Source organism: Bufo gargarizans, chromosome 3 (assembly GCF_014858855.1).
Source record: "Bufo gargarizans isolate SCDJY-AF-19 chromosome 3, ASM1485885v1, whole genome shotgun sequence".
Taxonomy (NCBI): Eukaryota; Metazoa; Chordata; class Amphibia; order Anura; family Bufonidae; genus Bufo; species Bufo gargarizans.
This window is the reverse complement of record NC_058082.1, coordinates 158,063,168-158,085,816: the sequence shown is the minus strand read 5'-3', so window position 1 is coordinate 158,085,816 and position 22,649 is coordinate 158,063,168. Positions and strand designations below refer to the sequence as shown.

General features: G+C 45.6%; 1 protein-coding gene across 2 annotated transcripts in view; it reads right to left on the bottom strand.

Moving 5' to 3' along the window:
* NABP2 (nucleic acid binding protein 2) overlaps window positions 1-22,102 on the bottom strand; it is a 40,226-nt gene extending 18,124 nt beyond the window's left edge. Inside the window, exons 1-3 of one of the 2 annotated variants that reach the window (XM_044286184.1) lie at window positions 21,985-22,102; window positions 6,044-6,151; window positions 5,042-5,180 (exon numbers count right to left, since the gene is read on the bottom strand). In XM_044286184.1, the coding sequence (XP_044142119.1) occupies window positions 5,042-5,180; window positions 6,044-6,122 (218 nt within the window). In that variant the 5' untranslated portion in view covers window positions 6,123-6,151; window positions 21,985-22,102. Of the gene's footprint in view, window positions 1-5,041; window positions 5,181-6,043; window positions 6,152-21,861 lie in introns of both variants that reach the window. The other variant, XM_044286183.1, reaches the window with a different exon arrangement.
* Window positions 22,103-22,649: the final 547 nt, after the last annotated feature.

Genomic DNA, 22,649 nt, shown 5'->3' with positions numbered 1-22,649 from the left:
TTCCCAAAACCCTTAAAACTGCCAAAAGAAATAACCACATGTATCAATACTTTCTCTTTAACCACCTTGGGGAGTACCTTATCCTTCTGGGCGTCAGGACGCAGAGATCTCCTGGAGGGAGGGATTTTAGGACATTGCCATAACCAGTGATCAGATTCTCCGCAATAAAAGCAGGCACTCTTCTGAGGTCTTTGATCCCTCATGGTCATTCCGAGCTGCATGGGCTCTTCTATACGATCCTCCAATTTGACTCTCAAGGGTGAGGAGTCAGGTTTAACCACCACTTGTGGAAAGATCAGTTCTCTTTGCCTTTCCCTTATTCGTCGGTCCAGTCCAACAGCTAAAGTCATAGTCTGTTCTAAGGTGTCGGGGACGGGATAACTGACAAACATATCCTTCAGAGAGCACTACCCTGAACTGACATCTAAGCGCTGGATCGTTCCAGCCAGAGGAAACGCGCCATTTCCAGAATTTGGTGCAGTATTCCTCCACAGGTCTGTTTCCCTGGCTAAGAGATTTTAATTGAGACTCTGCCACAGCCGACCTATCAGGTTCATCATAAAGTACACTTAAAGGGAACCTGTCATGTGGATATTTGATTATATACAATCATTAACTACTAAAAAGTACCTTAGATGTATTCACTTACTGGTGTGACAGATGGTTACCTCATAATATACAAAGATGCCGCATGCCGAATGCTAATGAGCTGATTTGAGTCCAGCGTGATGTCATCGAGTCAAGTGTAGATTTAATTCAGAGCTATAGCCACTCCCCTGCCCACCTGATGCTGATTCATATGGAAAAAAACTGTCATTCAGCAGCAGGTGGGCGGGGAAAGTCAGTAGCGCATAAATATTCAGGACTCATAATTATCAGCTGGAGCTTTTCAATACAAGATGTTGGCAGATTGACTGGGTCAATTAAAGAAAGTGACCCAGCATTTTGCTAAGAGAATCAGTCACTTATTTATGTTGCCCTTAGTTAGGACACCATAAAACTGGTGACAGGTTCCCTTTAAGGCCTGAAAAAAATGCTTTGACAGAAGCTAGGCAAGGGAAATCCGTGGGAAGCGAGCAAGCCCATTCTTGTGGGTCTCCTTGCAACAAAGAGATAATAGAGTGTGGGCATAGACGAAAATAAAGTTCATGGTTCTCCTTAAAATGTCAGAAACTGCTTATGATCCTCAGAAAAACGATACGGCAACTTAACATGAGGTTCAAGATTCTGAAAGGACGAGGCAGCTATAGGTGGGGTCTGAAGCAACGCCTTCTGCTGTAGCCTCTCTGACATTTCCTGCACCATTTGGGCGAGATTATGTACCTGATCTGTAAGGACTCGCATAGGGTCCATGGTTTAGGTAAGGCCTGTGATTCTGTGAAGAAAAGGTAGGGATAAGTGCAGCCCTAAACTCCACCCACTCCTCTATCCCTACCTACTTGCACGGTCCGTCCTAACCGACAGGGTACAACTGCAGGGGCCTAAAGGAAGAAAATAATGAAGGAAGAAAACAAAAGACAAAGACAGAACAAACAGAAGCGCAAAGTACCACAACAGGAACAACTGGAAGCCGAGGTCAAGAACCAGGAGGTAACACAGGCACAAAAGGGTTAATAGAAAAGTCGAAGTCAATACAAGCAGAGGTCAGGAGCCAAGAGATCGCATCAGTACAAGGGATAACACCAGGTCAAGGTCAAATACAAGCCGAAGTCAAACAAACGAGGTCACACATGCAGAGAACGCTAGTGAGGTAATAAGACCAATCACAGGCAAACTGTGGCCAGCAGGTTACCTGTTTAAATAGGTCTAATTGATGGGTCACGTGACGTGGCCAGCGTCACGTGACCCATGTCCATCAGATGTAAACACCTGAGCGCTGACTCATTGCCAACGGCGCCCAGTTCCCCCCCTGCTCATTGTCTAGGGGGATGAAGAACGCCGGCCACGCTGAGGAGGTATGCGCAGCCCGGTCCTCCCTGCCCCCTTCTCACTATGGAGACGAGGACGCCAGCCGCGTCCTTGCTCCTCCTCAGGGATAGGATGCTGGCGGCAATGCAGGGAGCGAGCGCATTGCCGGCTCCCAGTTACACATAGATTTTTATCCACCCTGCATTCAAGTGAAAACTATGATTAAATCGGATTTTTTTTATTTAAATCGGATTTTTTTATTTAAATCAGATTTTTTAATATAAAATGCTTTTTGAGGAAAATATATTACCATCCAAAAGGTGATTTCAGTATGAAATAAAGATTACTTTTTTAATTATGTAGAATAAGGCTGTATATGTTAAATTTTTTGTTAAACTGCATTAATCCAGTCACAATGTCATGCTCTTCCAGAGGTTTTTGTAAGATTACTGGGTAGTTTCTCTGCCTACAAGATATTATCACAGATGCTTGGTTTAATTTTGGAGTTCTCAAAACTGAATTTATAACATGAAAAGAGTTGAGAAAAAGGATCTTAATCCTAACTTCTACAAACCTATAAATACAGAATCAACCCCTTCAGTGCTAAGTTTAAAGTTCAGTGAATAGAATATGAACAATATTTTTCTGATTGTTTGGAGTGGAATACAGGTCCTTCTCAAAAAATTTGCATATTGTGATAAAGTTCATTATTTTCTGTAATGTACTGATAAACATTAGACTTTCATATATTTTAGATTCATTACACACCAAGTGAAGTAGTTCAAGCCTTTTATTATTTTAATATTGACGATTTTGGCATACAGCTCATGAAAACCCCAAATTCCTATCTAAAAAAAATTAGCATATCATGAAAAGGTTCTCTAAACGAGCTATTAACCTAATCATCTGAATCAACTAATTAACTCTAAACACCTGCAAAAGATTCCTGAGGCTTTTAAAAACTCCCAGCCTGGTTCATTACTCAAAACCGCAATCATGGGTAAGACTGCCGACCTGACTGCTGTCCAGAAGGCCATCATTGACACCTTCAAGCAAGAGGGTAAGACACAGAAAGAAATTTCTGAACGAATAGGCCGTTCCCAGAGTGCTGTATCAAGGCACCTCAGTGGGAAGTCTGTGGGAAGGAAAAAGTGTGGCAGAAAACGCTGCACAACGAGAAGAGGTGACCGGACCCTGAGGAAGATTGTGGAGAAGGACCGATTCCAGACCTTGGGGGACCTGCGGAAGCAGTGGACTGAGTCTGGAGTAGAAACATCCAGAGCCACCGTGTACAGGCGTGTGCAGGAAATGGGCTACAGGTGCCGCATTCCCCAGGTCAAGCCACTTTTGAACCAGAAACAGCGGCAGAAGCGCCTGACCTGGGCTACAGAGAAGCAGCACTGGACTGTTGCTCAGTGGTCCAAAGTACTTTTTTCGGATGAAAGCAAATTTTGCATGTCATTCGGAAATCAAGGTGCCAGAGTCTGGAGGAAGACTGGGGAGAGGGAAATGCCAAAATGCCTAAAGTCCAGTGTCAAGTACCCACAGTCAGTGATGGTCTGGGGTGCCATGTCAGCTGCTGGTGTTGGTCCACTGTGTTTTATCAAGGGCAGGGTCAATGCAGCTAGCTATCAGGAGATTTTGGAGCACTTCATGCTTCCATCTGCTGAAAAGCTTTATGGAGATGAAGATTACATTATTCAGCACGACCTGGCACCTGCTCACAGTGCCAAAACCACTGGTAAATGGTTTACTGACCATGGTATTACTGTGCTCAATTGGCCTGCCAACTCTCCTGACGTGAACCCCATAGAGAATCTGTGGGATATTGGAAAGAGAAAGTTGAGAGACGCGAGACCCAACACTCTGGATGAGCTTAAGGCCGCTATCGAAGCATCCTGGGCCTCCATAACACCTCAGCAGTGCTACAGGCCGATTGCCTCCATGCCACGCCGCATTGAAGCAGTCATTTCTGCAAAAGGATTCCCGACCAAGTATTGAGTGCATAACTGAACATAATTAGTTGAAGGTTGACTTTTTTTTGTATTAAAAACACTTTTCTTTTATTGGTCGGATGAAATATGCTAATTTTTTTAGATAGGAATTTTGGGTTTTCATGAGCTGTATGCCAAAATCATCAATATTAAAACAATAAAAGGCTTGAACTACTTCAGTTGTGTGTAATGAATCTAAAATATATGAAAGTCTAATGTTCATCAGTACATTACAGAAAATAATGAACTTTATCACAATATGCTAATTTTTTTTTTAGAAGGACCTGTAGATCTGCACAAGAAGAAAGTGAAACTAAGTGTAAGGAGGAAAAGGCAAGCAGACAAGGAGTACTACGAAATGAAAGTGAAACTTTCTGAGCACAGTACTGCACAGCCACAGACAGACAAGTCTTTGGATCTTTTTGTGTGTATGACCTGAGTTTTATCACATTCTTTCCTTGGAGGAAAAAAAACTATAATGGCAGCAGGCCTTAAAAGAGACCCAGTTTGGCAATATTTTAATGAAGTTCCTTTACCTATCGGTAAGGCAGGCATGCGTGCAAAATGCAAACACTGCAATAAACATGGATGTTTAAGCAAATAACATGCTGTAATGTTATTGTTTCAGTTGAATAAATCCTATTTAAATTGTTATTATTAAGGTAATGATTATTTTTTTCCTTCCTAAGTACAACAGAAAAATTGTCCAAATATGAATCTTTTTGTAAAAAACAATGATTTAAATCAAGCCTTACTGACTAGTGATTTAAATCGGTTTGATTTAAATCAAATCCACCCTGCTTGAATGGGATGAAAAAGCACCGCCGCTACAATGTCGACAGCATGCAGGTACACGTTAAAAAGGATGCAGTGCTTGCATGATTGCTGCTGCTCCTTCAAACAGCTGATTGGCAAGGTTGCCAGGAATCAAACTCCTGCTGATCTGATATTGGTAACATATGCTGAAGACAGGACATCAATATAGAGGCCTTATTCACACAACCATATTTTTGCGCCGCATCCAATCTGCATTTATTGCAGATTGGATGTGGATCCATTCAGCTCAATTGGGCCGCAAAAAATGTACACAGAACAGAGACGGAGACCATCAGCATGTAGATAAAAGTCAAAGTAGTTACCCTTTTGTAAGTCTGATGATGTCTCCAGGCTGTATCAACTTCCCCACATCATCCCACACAGAGATGTTGATGCTGCCAGTCTTGTCTGCCACTTTACACGTTCTGACTTCATGTCCATCCTTTGTCTTGGTCACTCTACCTGCAAGACGAAGGAGAATCCTAAGTACTGGGGGCCCTAGGGGGTCAGGCCTCCACCTATCATGCATTAATGTTCCCAGGCCAATTGTAAACAGTAAGTCCATCATCAGTGATATGTTCACATAACTTAACATTCTCACACCTGGAGCTCAGAATGTAATCACAAGCCGACAAGTGCACATGCCCAACCTGCAGCCTCATACATTTGGGGTTCCCGTTTTCGTTATCGCAGTGGGTCCTAGCAGCTGGACCTGAACTGGTCTAATAGGGGATAACCTGATGGAACTGAAATACCACTTTAAGATACAACATTTAAAAAGAGGGGTTTCCTGGTGTATGGGGCACTCTGGGAAGATTTAAAAAAAAAAATGTTTAAATTAACTGGCTGACCTGTTGCTAGTGCGCTTGGCAGTTGTGTTGGTCCCATATTCATATCTGCCTGCATTGCGGAGAAAAATTGTTTTAATATATGCAAATGAGCCTCTAGGAGCAACAGGGGCGTTGCCATTACACCTAGTGGCTCCATTCTCTCTGCAGCTGCTGCATCCTCTGCATTTTAATTGACAGGACCAGGCAGTCATCACAACTGGCCCTGTGAATTAAAGTGCAGAGGATGCGGCAGAGAGCAGAGCCTCTAGGTGTAACAGCAACGCCCAAAATGCTCTCAGAGGCTCATTTGCATATATTAAAACATCATTTTTCTCAGCGATGCAGGCACATATGAACATGGGTCCAACATAGATGCCTTCAGCTGCCAGGCGCACATGTAACAGGTCAGCCAGTTTCATAGATACAAAACTGTTAACAGATGCCCTTTAAGTATCTTCCCTGTTTAGGAAGTCGGCATTCTTGACTGTGCCTTACCTGTTTCAAGAACAATGAAAAGAACATTGAGATTTTTAAGTCCAGGCTTCACATCCTTCACAAAGGTTTCAGTGGTCATAGTGGCCCCAGCCAACAGCCTTCTAATCCCTACAAAGTGAAAAGACCATAGTCAGCATATTTCTATGCAAATGAAATTCACTTATTAATTCCCAATTACATGTATTGTGCCTGAAGTTGTTTTTATTAAAATGGTTACACATTATATATGAATGCAACACGGACTGTGTTAGTGCATTGTGGCCCGCAGCACGACCACAGGGTGCACACGTTCATGTGCAAGTGGGCCTCATCCTGCAAGTTGATCCAGAGGAAGCCAAAAATAAAAAAATTTAAATACTGCAAGGTAGAAGCCAATTTTATCCACTTAAAGGGAACCTGTCATCAACTTTATGCTGACCTCACTGAGGGCAGATTAAATTAGTGACAGAAATGCTGATTTCAGCGGTGTGTCACTCATGAGCTAATAGTAAGTGGTTGCGGAAAACCAGACTCAATTATTGCAGCCCAGGACTTGAAGAGTCCAATCTACCTGAGAAGAGTCATGGTTATTCATAATCTCCTGTTCTCTCACCCATCTGCTGACGATTGGCAGTTCTCTACTAGAGAAAAAGGGAGAAAACTAGGTAGAAGACTGTCAATCAGCAGCAGGTGGGCAGGAATTCATGAATAACCAGGACTCTTCTCAGGTGGCCATGACTCTTTTCCAGGCCCAGTCTGCAAGGATTGTGATGTTGGTTCTCGGCAACCACTTACTTTTAACTCATCAATGACAGATCGCTGAAATCAACTCACCCGTCTCTACTTTATGCTGCCGTTAGTATGGGCAGCACAAAGTTAACGACAGGTTCCCTTTAAGGGGGAAAAAAAAAAAAAAACTCCTTCCCGACTCCAATCAGAATAACTCCCTGGATCAATGACCCCTCTCTAGTAGCTATATTTTATATTTCAAAAATGTTTATTGTTTCACAGACATATGAGAATACGCCGACAGGCGTGACAAAGTTAAAATTGACCAAAGCATAAATACATCGGCAAGCTTATACATCAGCCATTACAGTAGACCCTCTCTAGTAGCTATAGCCTGTAATATTATTACACTCCAGAAATACATCCAGGTCCCTCTTGAACTCTTTTAGTGAACTCACCATCACCACCTCCTCAGGCAGAGAGTTCCATAGTCTCACTGCGCTTACCGTAAAGAATCCTTATCTATGTTTGTGTACAAACCTTCTTTCCTCCAGATGCAGAGGATGTCCCCTCGTCACAGTCCTGGGGATAAATAGATAACGGGATAGATCTCTGTACTGACCCCTGATATATTTATACATAATTATTAGATCTCCCCTCAGTCGTCTTTTTTCTAAAGTGAATAACCCTAATGTTAATAATCTTTCAGGGTACTGTAGTTCTCTCATTCCAGTATTTACTTCAGTTGCCCTCCTCTGAACCCTCTCCAGCTCTATGTCTGCCTTGTTCACAGAAGCCCAGTACTGTACACAGTACTCCATGTCTGGTCTGAATAGTGATTTGTAAAGTGGCAAGACTAAGTTCTCATCATAGGCATCTATGCCCCTTTTGATGCAACCCATTATCTTATTGGCCTTCGCAGCAGCTACCTGACACTGGTTTCTACAGCTTAGTTTGCTGTTCACTAAAATTCCTAGGTGCTTTTCCATGTCAGTGTTACCCAGTGTTTTACCATTTAGTATGTACTGTTGACCTGCATTATTCCTTCCCATGTGCATAACCTTACATTTGTCAGTGTTAAACCTCATCTGCCCAAGCCTCCAATCTATCCAGATCCATCTGTAGCAGTATACTGTCCTCTTCCGTGTCAATTACTTTACACAGTTTAGGGTCATCTGCAAAAACAAGATTTTTGTGAACTCACCTTTAAAATCTCTCTCGCTTAGTTTATTGGGTGACACAGGACCGTGGGTATAGCTGCTTGCTGCCACTAAGAGGCGACACTCGGCTGAAAAGTGAAAAACGACACTCGGCTGAAAAACTCCTCCCGTGCCAGCTATACCCCCTCCAGCCTGGAGAGAGCATATCAGTTTGTGCCCAAGCAATAGGAGTATGAAGGGGGGGGGGGGGGGGGGGGGACACACACTGTAAACAACCAATAACTGACCAATGCCAGTCAGATCGAACCACAACTGAGGGCCATACTGGCTCCTCAACCGCCATCATTTACGGCAAACAGAAATTACTGGGTGGGAGCTGTCGCCTTCCCCGAAATAAAAAGGAGAAGACTACGTCCCAGAGGGAGGACCTGTTCCTCACTGAAACGCCACCAAACGACCTACAGGTCGTTTGGACAAAGCCGGCTCCTGGCCGCAACTGTGGAAGTAGAACTAAAAATCCAGGTCCGCAGGATCGTCCTCTGGTCAAGAGAACGCCCCATAGGAAGCGGTAAATTGTAAGACCAATGCCCTTATAGCCATAGAGGCTTGTGGCAAGACTTCTAGCGAGAAAAGCTGCTTGAGAAACCACAGAGAAAGAAAAAAAAAAAAAAAAAAAAAAAAAAAAAAAAAAGGCCTGAGCCAGGCATGCCCCACTGCAGGCCAAAGAACCAATACCTCGGAGAAAGGTAAAAGTAAAGCCGATGTGAGCATCACCGGTGATGGGAAGCCCAGTCAGTGACCATATATTGACAATGTGGCAATTCTGCCTGGAAGGGCAGATGAGTGGAACAAAGATGAGAGAAATACTCTTGCCGGGTGGAGTGCAATTACCAAGGAACCCTGGTCACGTGGAAAAAATAGGAGATGGGCTTCCAGAGTCGTACAACACATGGATACTGGTCAGCTAGACAGAAGGGGAAGGTGGTCAGTCATCCAGCTCGAGGAGGGACAGGAAAGGAAAAGGGTGTTCCGTTCCAGGGATGTAACCTCTACCAGCGGTGGCAAGGCGTGACAGACACCCACTCTACCCGTCGTGGGGAGACTTAGTCCACCCCCGGAATGAGCAGTGAAAAGAATGACCACCATTGGCTTGAGGTGACGTAGACATTACTCATATCTGAAGAGAGGTAGCACCGATGGCGTCACGGCATCAACTATTAGCCCCCAAGTCCCACTTATAACGGCAATCTAGTGGTTGACGAGTACTGCAGGGACTAAGCTACCCAGTAGAACGCACCTGAAGGTAGGTGCTGATCAGCAATGGCAATTATGCCATCGCAACGCCCAAGTTGATGACAGAAGGACAACAGTTGTCAGAGCAACGGTCAATTATAGGTAGTGTGAACCAGTAGGAGGCCAGAGCTAAAGCCTATTCCCATCCGAGACTGGCGCTCTACAGAATCTAGTGGTAATGCAATACTCCGCCTGAGGAGGAGGCCATACAAGGGAAGCCACAAGAGTAATGCTAACACCATACTCCAGCTGAGGAGGAGGCCACCTATTCCAGTGTTAGAAGAATCCGTCATCTGACGAAAGAGCTGTGCAGTAGAAAACCTAGCATGTAACGGTGACGCAAACACCCCTTGTGCAGTAGGAGCTACCGCATGCTCTGCCAGCGTAAAACTGGGGAGGGCCTGAGGACATTCAGTAGAAGTCATGGTACCATGTTGTCCAGGTTAAGTAGAGCTAACCTTAAACACTCCACCTGAAAAGGGTGCTGAAAAGGAGCAACCGCCGAAGCCGTGCCAGGGTAGAACCCCTACCTAAGGGGGGCTTGCCCCACTGCAGCGACTACGATCTTTTAGCCCTAGCGTGAAGACTTCCCTTAGCGAAGGAGAACCCGTTGCAGTAGTCACTGCAGAGTACCAGCATAACACCCTCACCTAGATAAGGAAGAGTGGTGGACAAAGAATCCAGAGTCAGTGGAATATTCTGCTTGCTGGATCGTGATCACAGTATTCTGTGTAATGTGACTGACCTGAACGGTGGAGGCCCATGGGGATGGGGGTCTCTAGGACACAAGTGTTGCTGGGTGACCCCCGAGAGCACAAAGGTCGACAGTTTTGTGCCCCCAACCAGTGGCAAAAAAAAAGAAGGATACAATATGCAGGGCTCCAGATAGCGACCAAAATGGTCGCCAATGCGACTTAGAATTTACAAATGGCGACAAGACTTTTTAGTCTTGTCGCCATTTGCGACTATACCCGCCGCCGCAGCTCTGCCGTTGAATACAGCGACAGGCACAGGAGCTGATAGTTCCCTGCCGCGCCGCCGATGTTCTTCTCAGCAGCGCAGTGGAGGAGTCTCCCTCCCCCTGTGCTGCTGCCACCGCCTCCGCCAATAAGAAGAGAGACTGGAGGAGGAGGGGAGGGGCTGTGGCCACTGCGCCACCAATGAAGATAACTGACCTGGTAATACAAATACAGGAGGCGGGTGCCGGAATCAAATAGCCGACATCCGACCTCTGACAGGGAACTGCGATCAGCGGCAGTTGAGTTAACCGTTCAGGTGCGGTTTATTATATTGGGGGGGGGGGGGGGGGGGGGGGGTGCACTGCACCACCAATGTTTATTATACTGGGGTGTTGGGGGGGCACACTGTGCCACCAATGTTTATTATATTGGGGGGGCACACTGCGCCAATGTATATTATATTGGGGGGGCGCACTGCGCCACCAATGTTTATTATATTGGGGTGTTGGGGGGGCGCACTGCGCCAATGTTTATTATATTGAGGGGGGGCACACTGCACCACCAATGTTTATTATACTGGGGTGTTGGGGGGCGCAGTGCGCCACCAATGTTTATTATACTGGGGTGTATATAAGTTTTATTATTTTGACCTTGTACTAAGCATTCTGTATTAAAGAATGCTATTATTTTCTCTTATAACCATGTTATAAAGGGAAAATAATACAGTGAATAGACTTTCATCTTAGCAACCGTGCGTGAAAAATCACCACTCATGTGCACAACCCCATAGAAGTGAATCGGTCCGGATTTAGTGCGGGTGCATTCCGGTATTTTGAATGCCGGATCTGGCACTAATACATTCCTATGGGGAAAAATTCAGGCAAATCTTCCGTTTTTTTTCGCCGGAGATAAAACTGTAGAATGCTACGGTTTTATCTTTTGCCTGATCAGTCAAAAGGAATGAACTGAAGACATCCTGATGCATCCGGAACGGATTACTCTCTATTCAGAATGCATGGGGATAAAACTGATCAGTTCTTTTCTGGTATAGAGCCCCTAGGACGGAACTCTATGCCGGAAAAGAAAAAAAGCTAGTGTGAACGTACCCTAAAATATTACGTTTAAATCTCACCTTTCCCAATGTTACATATAACATATATAAACAATAAATAAACATATTAAATACCGCTGTCTAAACTATTAAATTATTTAAAAATATCTCCTATGCGGTGAACATTTGCCATTTTTTTGTCACCTTGTCACCCCAAAAATAGGATAGGACTGTTCTATTATGGGCCGAACGTTTCATAAAATGCGAAATGCACGCGACTTTTTTTGGTGTTGAAAGCAAATAAAAATTTTGGTATCAAAACAACACTACACCGATCTGATCGGCGTAGCGTTGTCACGATACCAAAATGTTGATTTGGTTTCGATTTGGCCACTAAATTTTTCAGTTCAGGAGCCAATGGCTACTAGGTATTTCTTTTAGTCTGGAGCACTGATATGGAAGTAGCCATAGTATCCAGTGGCAGTATCCATATGCCAGTAGACGGAGAGTACCAGGCACCATCAGGTACCGACTGTTGCCACGGTCTAGGGATCGACCGATTATCGGTTTTACCAATATTAAATCGGCCAATATTCAGGATTTGGACCGTTATCGGTATCGGCATCTATTTTGCCGGTATTCCGATAACGTATTGGTAACACAGATCGCGCTGCTCTCAGCACTCTCCGTGTTCCCTTAGCAGCACAGGGGAGAAGGAAGCAGTGTCTCCCTCCCCCCTGTGATGCTGCCGCCGCTGCAGCCAATGAGGAGATAGATGAGAAGAGGAGGGGAGAAGGGGAGGGGCTGTGGCCACTGCGCCACCAATGATGTTAACTTACTCATTCATTCAAAATGAACAGGAGGCGGGAGCTGGCTGCAGAATCACATAGCCGGCTCCCAACCTCTATAAGCGGTAACTGCAATCTGCGGTAGTTAACCCCTCTGGTGCTGCGGATCGCAGATACCGCTCAGAGTTTGGGAGCCGGCTATGTGATTCTGCAGCCAGCTCCCGCCTCCTGTATATGAATAAATGAGAGATTTATGTTCATTGGTGGCGCAGTGCGCCCCCCCAAGTCCCCCAGTATTAATCATTGGTGGCGCAGTGCGCCCCCCCCCCCGTATTAAAAACATTGGTGGCGCAGTGCGCCCCCCCAGTTTTAATCATTGGTTGCAGTGGCCACAGGGTCCCCTCTTTCTCCAATCGGAGCCCCAGCAATGTAATCCTGGGGCTCTGATCGGTTACCATGGCAGTCAGAACGCTACTGAAGCCCTGGCTGCCATGGTAAGATCCATGCTGCTGTGTGCACAAAGCACAGAGCAGCAGGGACAGTGTGAAGTCCTATTCACCCTGATAGATCTCTATCAGGCTGAATAGGACAAGGGTTCTAGTCCCTAAGGGGGCTAAAAGTTAGTAAAAAAAAAAAAAAAAAAAAACACACACTACACAATAAAAATATTAATTTTCAGCAGATGCAAATGAAATTTTACAGAATATCGGTATAAATTATCGGCCCGAAAGTTCACAAATTATCGGTATCGGCCCTAAAAAAAATATCCATATTGGTCAATCCCTACCACGGACCACCTGTTAAGGAAGTCAAGGCATCTAGTGTCGTGGCGTAGTTGAATTATAGCATGCAAAGATGCTTAGCCACAGGAAGCATGTGATGGCAAACGACTGATGGAATAGCATCCAGTGGTAGTGCAATCCTCCAGTTAAGGAAGGGGGGGGGGGGGGTAGCGCGATAGTCGGAACCGCATCCAACGGAGGTGTAATTACCCCACCTATGGAGGGGGGGGGGGGTGTAAGGCCTACGGTAAGCACGGCACTCAGTGGCAGTGCAATCACTCCACGTATGACAGGGAGTAAGATATCCGGCAAGTACTGTAACCCGAGGTAGTGCAAGTACATCACCTATGGAAGGGGGTAACGCACACAGCAGTACCGCCGGCTAGCATGGACGCAATCTTGGAAAATTGAACCGGATTCATGTCAGAGTCCGAATAACTAGCCCCTCCAGTGAGGGAGGGTTCTGAGCGTGATCCTAGGGAGGAAGAGTGGGGGTGCGGAGGTGAGCAAGGAGGAATTATGTCCTGCTCTGGCCGATTGTGCGCAGTTCTACCTCTCAGCCTCTAGCCCATGGCAGTTGTAGGCTGCGCCAGTGGGGATATAATAACCAAACTACCCCGGGGGCGGAATGGAAGTTCTAAAGGTCCACTTACCGGATTGAGCAGGCGGTGCTTTATCAACCAAACGACCTAGGAGGGTGGATTGGGAACTTTCAGTTGTACTCCACTGGCTTTGTGCAGGTGGAGCATTATCAACCAAATGGCCCCGGAGGGATAGGGCACAGGCCCAGTATGGTACAAACAGCCAGGGTGGTCCTGCGGTGATGTGGGCTGAGGAGGGCAGGACCTGTATGGGTGCACATTTTATTTTTTTTATTTTTTGGGTGATGACCTAGCTTCAAATGGACAAGAGGCAGGAAGGGCTGAATACTGCAATATTAAGGCACATTGCCTGTAGATAGAAACCCAGGGTAATCTGGTGCCGGCCTCAAAGAGGTGGCTGTCCAGGAAGGGTTAAACTGCCTTGAGGACCGGGGGTCGAGCTCCCGGGAAGAATTTGCACCAGAGAGATGGACCCGCCCCCCCCCCCCCCCATACCTGGGGATGGAAGTTGCGGCCTAGCTATACCTGGGGATGGAAGTTGCGGCCTAGGAGGCCGCAACACCGGCTACTAAAGTTTTTACGCAGGCCGACTGGGAATCACCACCAGACGGATCACAGTGGAACCTGGACCGGTGCATGGAATGTGGGCGCCTGCGCCCACTGGCTGCGGAAGGCCACCCCGTGGGCCGGGAAGAAAACAGCACGGGCCAGAGAAGAAATCGGTAGGCCTGAAATGAAGTCGGGGACTAGATTTTGAGGAGTCTGGCCGACTGGGATATCCTTTCCGCCACCGGGAAACAGAGGAACCCAGAACGGCACTAGCAGGTGCCCGGGGTGTATACCGGCCGCGGGAATGGAGTGCAGAAGGCGGCTGTTTGTAGTTACCGGCCGCGGGAGCCCACCCCGCAGGCCGGGAAGAATCGGTGCAGGCCGCAGGGTCTAAGGAGCAATAGGGGGAGACTGTGGACTTAAGAATGGTAGGGAGGGGACCAAAGCCCTGTATTTGCTCCCCCCCAGACATGGTCTCCAGAGGCCAGAACTGTAGTGGGGAGGGGACAGTGCCGAGAATACTCACCTAATCCGGACTACTCACCCCATCTTCATCCTCTCCTCTTTGCCCCTCAGCTTACCAGCAGGGTCACCTCTTCAGCAGCTGGCACTCGAAGTGGCAGGAGACTGTAATGGCGGGGGGGGGGGGGGGGGGGGGGGGTGTCTCGCCGGATTCAGGTTACCCCTTGGCTGGCGGGAAGCAGGGAGGCTGGGCTGCCCTGGTCCACCTTTTCTTCTTGGGGAGGTCGGCGGTGAGGGATTCCGACACCGGCCTTGCTCCCGGGGTAGACAGAGTGGCTAGGCGACTGTTTCCCCAAACCTAAAAGGCAAAAGATAAAATAAAGTAAAGTAATTTGCCCTGCATAAGGAAGGAGGTCTGCCTCCTACGACACTAAGCTAAAAACCGATATGCTCTCTCCAGGTTGGAGGGGGTATAGCCGGCAGGGGAGGAGTTATAACTTTTCAGCCTAGTGTCGCCTCCTAGTGGCAGCAAGCAGCTATACCCACGGTCCTGTGAATAATGAAAATATTTAATAGCTTTTCTTTCTCCTCGTCGCTCTCTGTGACTCCCCCCTTATTACTCTTTAAAGGGCCGACACCTTCAGATTTATACTTTTTACCATTTATATAATTGTAGAACATTTTAGGGTTAGTTTTGCTCTCTTTGGCAGCTAATCTCTCGCTCTCTAGCTTGGTTGCTTTTATTCGTTTTTTACATATTCTATTTATTTCCTTATAGTTTCTCAGTGCTTCCTCGCTACCCTCCTGTTTTAGTGATTTAAATGCTTTATTTTTGTCATTTATTGCTTTCTTTACAGTGCCATTTATCCAGGGTGGATAAAAAAAATCAATAAATCGGATTTTTTTGGTTTTAAATCAGATTTTTTAATATAAAATGCTTTTTGGAGGAAAATTTATTACCATCCAAAGGTTATTTCATTATGAAATAAAGATTACTTTTTTAATTATGTAGAATAAGGCTGTATACGTTTAATTTTTTGTTAAATTCCCTTAATCCATTCAGCTGTTTTATTGCTGATGCTGTTGAAATTTGGAAGGAACTGAGTGAACACTTAAAAACAAAACTACACATGGACAGAATTAAATTACAAGCATTAAAAAGAATGAATGAGACAAGCACTGTCTCCAGCTCATTTTTTGGCAAATATTGTCAATATCCAGTATCAGGGTCAAAACTTAAGTGCTGAGGAAAAAGGAGTTAGCTATGACATGGGTATCCAGCAATCATCCATCTGTAATGCCAACTATAATGAACTTCAAAAGCCAAGGGGGAACCATTCAAGAAATATATGTTTGCTGAAGATATTTTAAAGAAAGTCACTTAAGCACTTGGATTTAGAGACTGTTCAAGTAATGATTTCACTTTTAACAGCAGTAGCTTCTTCTGCGGGCGTTGAAAGAATATCCTCTTCCTTTGGACTCGTTCATTCTAAATTGAGAAATCGTTTGGGTCCCGATAAAGCAGGAAAGCTTTTTCCAGATTATGAACAAAGAAGAAGATGAAGATGACGAGTGAGCTACAGAGGACATTATTAAGCTTTTCTTGTGTAGGCTGGGCTGACAGTCTAAGTTTATTAAAATATATATATTTTCTTTAGCCAAATTAGTTAACAAACATGGATGTTTAAGCAAATAACATGCCGTAATGTTATTGTTTCAGTTGAATAAATTCTATTTAAATTGTTATTAAGGTAATGATTATTTTTCTCCTTCCTAAGTACAACAGAAAAATTGTCCAAATATGAATCTTTATGTAAAAAAACTATGATTTAAATCAAGCCTTACTGACTAGTGATTTAAAATCGGTTTGATTTAAATCAAATCCACCCTGCATTTATCTTTATTGTTTTTTTCTTGTTCCTTAACCTTTTATTCCCATAAAGGTATGTACCTCTCAATTACATTTTAGGAGGCTTTTAAAAATATAAAATTTTCTGGCTGTATTTTTATTTTTGAGGACTTTGTCCCAGTTAGTTAGGCCTATGTCCTCTATGAGTTGGCAAAATGTTGCTTTTTTTGAAGTTTGGCATTTTTTGTTCCTCCCTGAAGAAACACTTTTGAATGACAATTGGAAAGTTATTACTCAATAGTCACTATTTCCCAGGTGTCCCCGACCTGCACATCTGTTGTTCTTTCAGGTCTATTGGTTAATACTAGAGACGGGACAACAAATCCGTCGAATCCACGAATCTTGCTGGATTCGAAGGATTCGTTGACTCGAATCCTGACCTCATTTTCAAAATTCTAATCCGACAAATCCCTGGCATAGTCAGGACAGCGATACAGATGCCTTGCCTGTGCTGCGGCAGGAGGGAGAGATGGGTGTCTGCTGGGACTCAAACCCACAACCTTCTGTATCAGAGGCAACGCACTTACCCACACAGCTATTAGAGATGTACAGCTACTGACTGAAAAAATATAAGACTTGTACACTGGCTAAAACAGCTAACAGAGTCTATCTATACACATGACAGCTGCCTCAACACACCCAGCTCTGCTATATCTCTATAGGAAAGCTGCCCCAACACACCCAGCACTGCTATATCTCTATATGACAGCTTCCCCAACACATCCAGCTCTGCTATCCCTCTATATGACAGATGCCCCAGCACACTCAGCTCTGCTATATCTATATATCTGTAAGTATTACTATACAGTAGAGATATATATCTCTACTGTATAGTAATACTTACAGATATATAGATATAGCAGAGCTGAGTGTGCTGGGGCAGCTGTCATATAGAGGGATAGCAGAGCTGGATGTGTTGGGGAAGCTGTCATATAGAGATATAGCAGTGCTGGGTGTGTTGGGGCAGCTGTTATGTGTATTGATGTAGCAGAGCTGGGTGTGCTGGGGCAGCCGTTATGTGTATTGATGTAGCAGAGCTGGGTGTGCTGGGGCAGCCATTATGTGTATTGATGTATTAGAGCTGGGTGTGCTGGGGCAGCTGTTATGTGTATTGATGTATTAGAGCTGGGTGTGCTGGGGCAGCTGTTATGTGTATTGATGTATTAGAGCTGGGTGTGCTGGGGCAGCTGTTATGTGTATTGATGTATTAGAGCTGGGTGTGCTGGGGCAGCTGTTATGAGTATAGATGTAGCAGAGCTGGGTGTGCTGGGGCAGGTGTCATGTGTATGGATGTACACTGGCTATTAAAGCTATAACAGAGTCTACAGTAGAAGTCTAATTTTTTCATGCAGACTCAGAGGCTATGCAGATCTTGTAGCTGTGTGGGCAAGTGCCTTGCCTCTAATGCAGAAGGTTGTGGGTTTGAGACCCAGCAGAAACTTTTCTGAAATACACAAGCACTGACTCCATATATGGACATACAGCTCGGGACACAGGAAGAGGCTGCATCGCATCGCTGACATGGAAGTAAGTATGTGTTATTTTATTTTAAATAAATACCAGACTGTTACTGCCAATGGGGGGAGTGGGAGGCACCTGATACTGGCAAATGGGGGGGTGGCACTTGATACTGGCACATGGGGGGGGGGAGGCACTTGATACTGGCACATTTGGGGTGGCACTATGATACTGGCACATTTGGGGGGAGATGGCACTATGATACTGACACATGGGGGGTGGGAAGGAGAGAGGCACTTGATACTGGCACATTGTGGGGGGTGGCACTATGATACTGGCACATGGGGGGGGGAGGCACTTAATACTGGCACATTAGGGGGGAGATGGCATTATGATACTGGCACATGGGGAGGTGGGTGGGAAAGAGAGGCACTTGATACTGGCACATTGGGGGAGATGGCACTTGATACTGGCACATGGGGGGGAGGTTTGGCACTATGATACTGGCACATGGGGGGAGGTTTGGCACTATGATACTGGCACATGGGGGGAGGTTTGGCACTAGGATACTGGCACATGGGGGGAGGTAAGGAGAGAGGCAATACTGGCACATTGGGGGGTGGCATTATGATACTGGCACATGGGGGGGAGAGGCACTATGATACTGGGACATGGGGGGGAGGAGAGAGGCAGTTGGTATTGGCACATGATGGGGGGGCATCTATGAGGATACTTACTGGCACATTATTGAGGGGCATTATGGGGGCATCTACTGAGGCCACAAAGAAGGTTTTTTTTTTATATGGGGGGGGCTCTGTGTGGTACTAGTATTATCAGGGGGTTTATCTGTTTCTGCAGTATTGTATTGGGGAGCACAGCGGCACAGTATTGGGGGTGGTAGGATGATTTGTCCAAAAGATGCGAGAATGATGGAAAAGTAGTCAAACTGCAGAGACGAAAAATGGAGGTCTGAAATGAGACGATGAGGAAAGAGAACATCTACGTCAAAGAGATATCACTGGATGTAAGAGGTATGTGCGCTGTATTACCCTGTATTTCCATTTTTTTTAAATCCAAATACTTTGTTTTATTCTTTTATCTTTTATTTTTTCATATTAAAAGAATATTGAGTTTGGATCACATTGTTTCTTACACCGTTCACACAATTCTTATGTACAGGCTTCGAAGGATTCGAGAACCTTTTTGGATTCGGATTCGAAAAAAAAATGAAAAATTGGGATTCATCCCACCTCTACTTAATACTAAGTCTAGTATGGCCATCCCTCTAGTCAGATCCTGAACCAGTTGGGAAAAGTAATTGTCTTTGGTTATTTACAAGAACCTGTTTCCTTTATGAGATGTACAGGTTTCAGTTTCCCAGTCTATATCTGGGTAGTTGAAGTCCCCCATAATAACCACCTCATTATGATCTGTCGCCTTGTCTATCTCATTTAGTAGCTACATTTCTGTGGACTCTGGTATATTAGGTGGTTTATAATTAACTCCTAAAAGCAATTAATTATTTTGTTTGCCTCCATGTATTTCTACCCACAGTGACTCCACATGTTCATGTCCCTCACTTATATATTCCCGGAGTGTGGGCTTTAGACCGGACTTTACATAAAGGCAGACCCCTCCCCCTCTCCGGTTTTTGGAATCCTTTCTAAACAGACTGTAACCCTGTACATTAACTGCCCAGCCATAGCTATCATCCAGCCATGTCTCAGTTATTCCCACTATGTCATAGTCCTCCTCACACATCACTAATTCAAGTTCCAGGCTCATGCCCGCAACCGGCAGTAATGCTGATCGCAGACATTTAATCCCTCTGATGCCGTGGTCAATCTTGACCACAGCATCTGAGCGCGCTGAAAACCAAAAGTGCGCGCTTTCTGTGGTGCTCCGGCTCTCCAGTGTGGCGATCGGAGGAGCTGGAGCTTGTGTGCAGCAGCCCCCATCTTTGTGAATGACAGGAGGCTGCTGCATAGTATTTCCTATGGAGCCCTTGCCTGTAATAGGGCTCCATAGGAAAGTAGTAAAATCATAATAGATTCCAATGCAAGTGCACTGGAGTCTATGATGATAGAAATCAGATGATTGAATGTTATAGTTCCCTAAGGGAACTATAAAAAAAAATGATGGATCATGTGACGAGCACAGTGACATCACCACAGGTCCTTCTCCTCCTGGGCATCAAAGAAGGAGAGAAGAGAAGCCGGGCTGCGCGAACAAGTGGAAAAAAGAAAATGTAACCCCTCCAGCCCTATTTTACTAAGCATTCTGTATTAAGAATGCTATTATTTTCCCTTATAACCATGTTATAAGGAAAAATAATAAAATCTACACAATATCTAACCTAAACCCGAACTTCTGTGAAGAAGTCCGGGTTCGGGTACCAAACATGCAGATTTTTTTCACACTCGTGCAAAATGCATTAAAACACTTTGCGTATTTTCCCGCGACGCACCCGCTTTCTATCTGGCCCTAACACGCGACGCCCGTGTCAAAAAGGCCTTAGGCCTCTTGCACACGAACGTTGTGCATCCATTCCGTGCATTGGGGACCGCAATTTGTGGTCCCCAATGCACAGGCAATGTCCATGCGGCGGCCAGGACAGATCGAGACCCATTCGACTTGAATGGGTCCGTGATCCGTCCGCACCGCAAAAAAATAAATAAATACAATAATAGAACAAGTTCTATTTTTTTGTGGTACGGAGGCATGGACAGAAACACCACAGAAGCACTCTGTAAGGTTCCAATGCGTGCTTCCATTCCGCATCTCCATGATTGCAGACCTATTCAAGTGAATAGGTCCACATCCGTTATGCAGAGTGCACACGGGCTGGTGCTTGTGTATTGCGGACCCGCCGTATATGGGCCGCAATATTGCCACACAACGTTCATGTGCAAGAGGCTTTATGTTTGGTTATTTTTGACACTATTATTTGGTCGCTGCATGGCACAGGTTTGAGCATTACAGATTCATATACCATTACATGACTGTGTGTGCACCGTACGGTGCTCTTAATTGTGGGCTGTAGTGCACCGCACAGGGGCACTGTTTGCACACTTTGTGCTAGTAATATATAATGGAGTGAAAATATTTGCCTGGCACTGTTATGTGTGCACTATGGGGTCTAGTTTTTAATGGAGTGGTGGTTAGGCTGCATCACCAGTATATACATACATAGCAGTACCTGAAATTAATGTGTCTACAATCACAACTATAAAGAGGAGTGCATTCAGCTGCAAATACAACCCAAATATACACATTAATACGGTTTGCCATGTTAACTTTATTTATGAATCCGTAGGAGGACACCGTATAGATGAGGGAGGCACCCAGGGGCACCTCATCTATAGGGTGGCGTGCGGATCTATAGGACGGTGCACCTCATCTATAGGCTGGCATCATGGACGTGCATTCAGATATTACATTTTCTCATGTTAAATTTATTTATGAATCCATAGGGTGACAGCATATAGATGAGGGAGGCACCCAGGAGGGATGTATAGGATGGTGCGTCTCATCTAAAAGTGGCGTGCCTCATCTGTAGGGTGGCGTGCGGATCTATAGGGTGGAGCACCTCATCTATAGGGATGCATAGGATGGTGCGTCTCATCTATAAGGTAGCGTGCCTCATCTGTAGGGTGGCGTGCGGATCTATAGGGTGGTGCACCTCATCTATAGGGATGCATAGGATGGTGCGTCTCATCTATAAGTGGCGTGCCTCATCTGTAGGGTGGCGTGCAGATCTATAGGGTGGTGCACCTCATCTATAGGGATGCATAGGTTGGTGCATCTCATCTATAAGTGGTGTGCCTCATCTGTAGGGTGGCATGCGGATCTATAGGGTGGTGCACCTCATCTATAGGGATGCATAGGTTGGTGCGTCTCATCTATAAGGTGGCGTGCCTCATCTGTAGGGTGGAGGACTCATCTACAGGGTGACCCTCCATCTACAGGGTACCGCGCTCATCTATATGCTGTATGGCACCACGGACCAGCAGTCATATATTTATCTACCATCCAGGGATCAAACTAAATAAATAAACATTGTCCATTATGATCAGCTGAAGGTAAGTCTTCCTTACTTCAATAACTCCATCACTTTCCTCACAGCACCCAGCAGACTCCGGAATAGAAAGGAAGTACAGTATGTAATGTACATGCACTGAGCTCACGTGTACGGGGACAGCGGCCACACAGAATAATACCTCAGGTAAATAGGTCCACTGTCTCTGTCACGACAGCTTTCTCCAGTCCCGATATATCACATCCCTCTCCGACAGTCCCCGCTTTCTTTTTGCAGCACTTGCAGGAAGTCACTGATTTTCCTCGGCCAATCAGATCCGTAAGAGAAGAGGAGGGAGCCAATCACCACTTAGCATCACAAGAGTGACCAATAGGAACGTTCTGGCCGCGCAAGGCTGAAGCCTTTAATGACGTCATTTTTGGGGCGGGGCGATTTCTCGGAGGCGGGGCTCCTGTCAGCCGCGCAGAGTGCGGCAGGCGCACAGGAGCAGCGCCAGTCACACGGGGGCTGAGTTGCTTCTCCTCCGCCTCTTGCACAGGAGCCTGTGCGCCCCGTGGCCGTGCTATAACAGAACCTTTATGCCTCCATGGCCACCCGAATCTCATCTTGTACCCAGAGGCGCCCAGCAGGACACTGGAGCCTTCATGCAATTGTACACTTGTCCCCAATAAACGTATACTTTCGTTCTAATATTGTAATCATTTATATGTATGTCAGTGCATAAAACAGCGCTCTCTGGTGTCCTTTTACGCTTTTTTCCCTCTGTTTTAGGGGTCATGCGCATGCCCGTGCTGTGCATTGAATGCACGGGCACCATCCACGTGGCCTGCACTGGCGGATGCATGG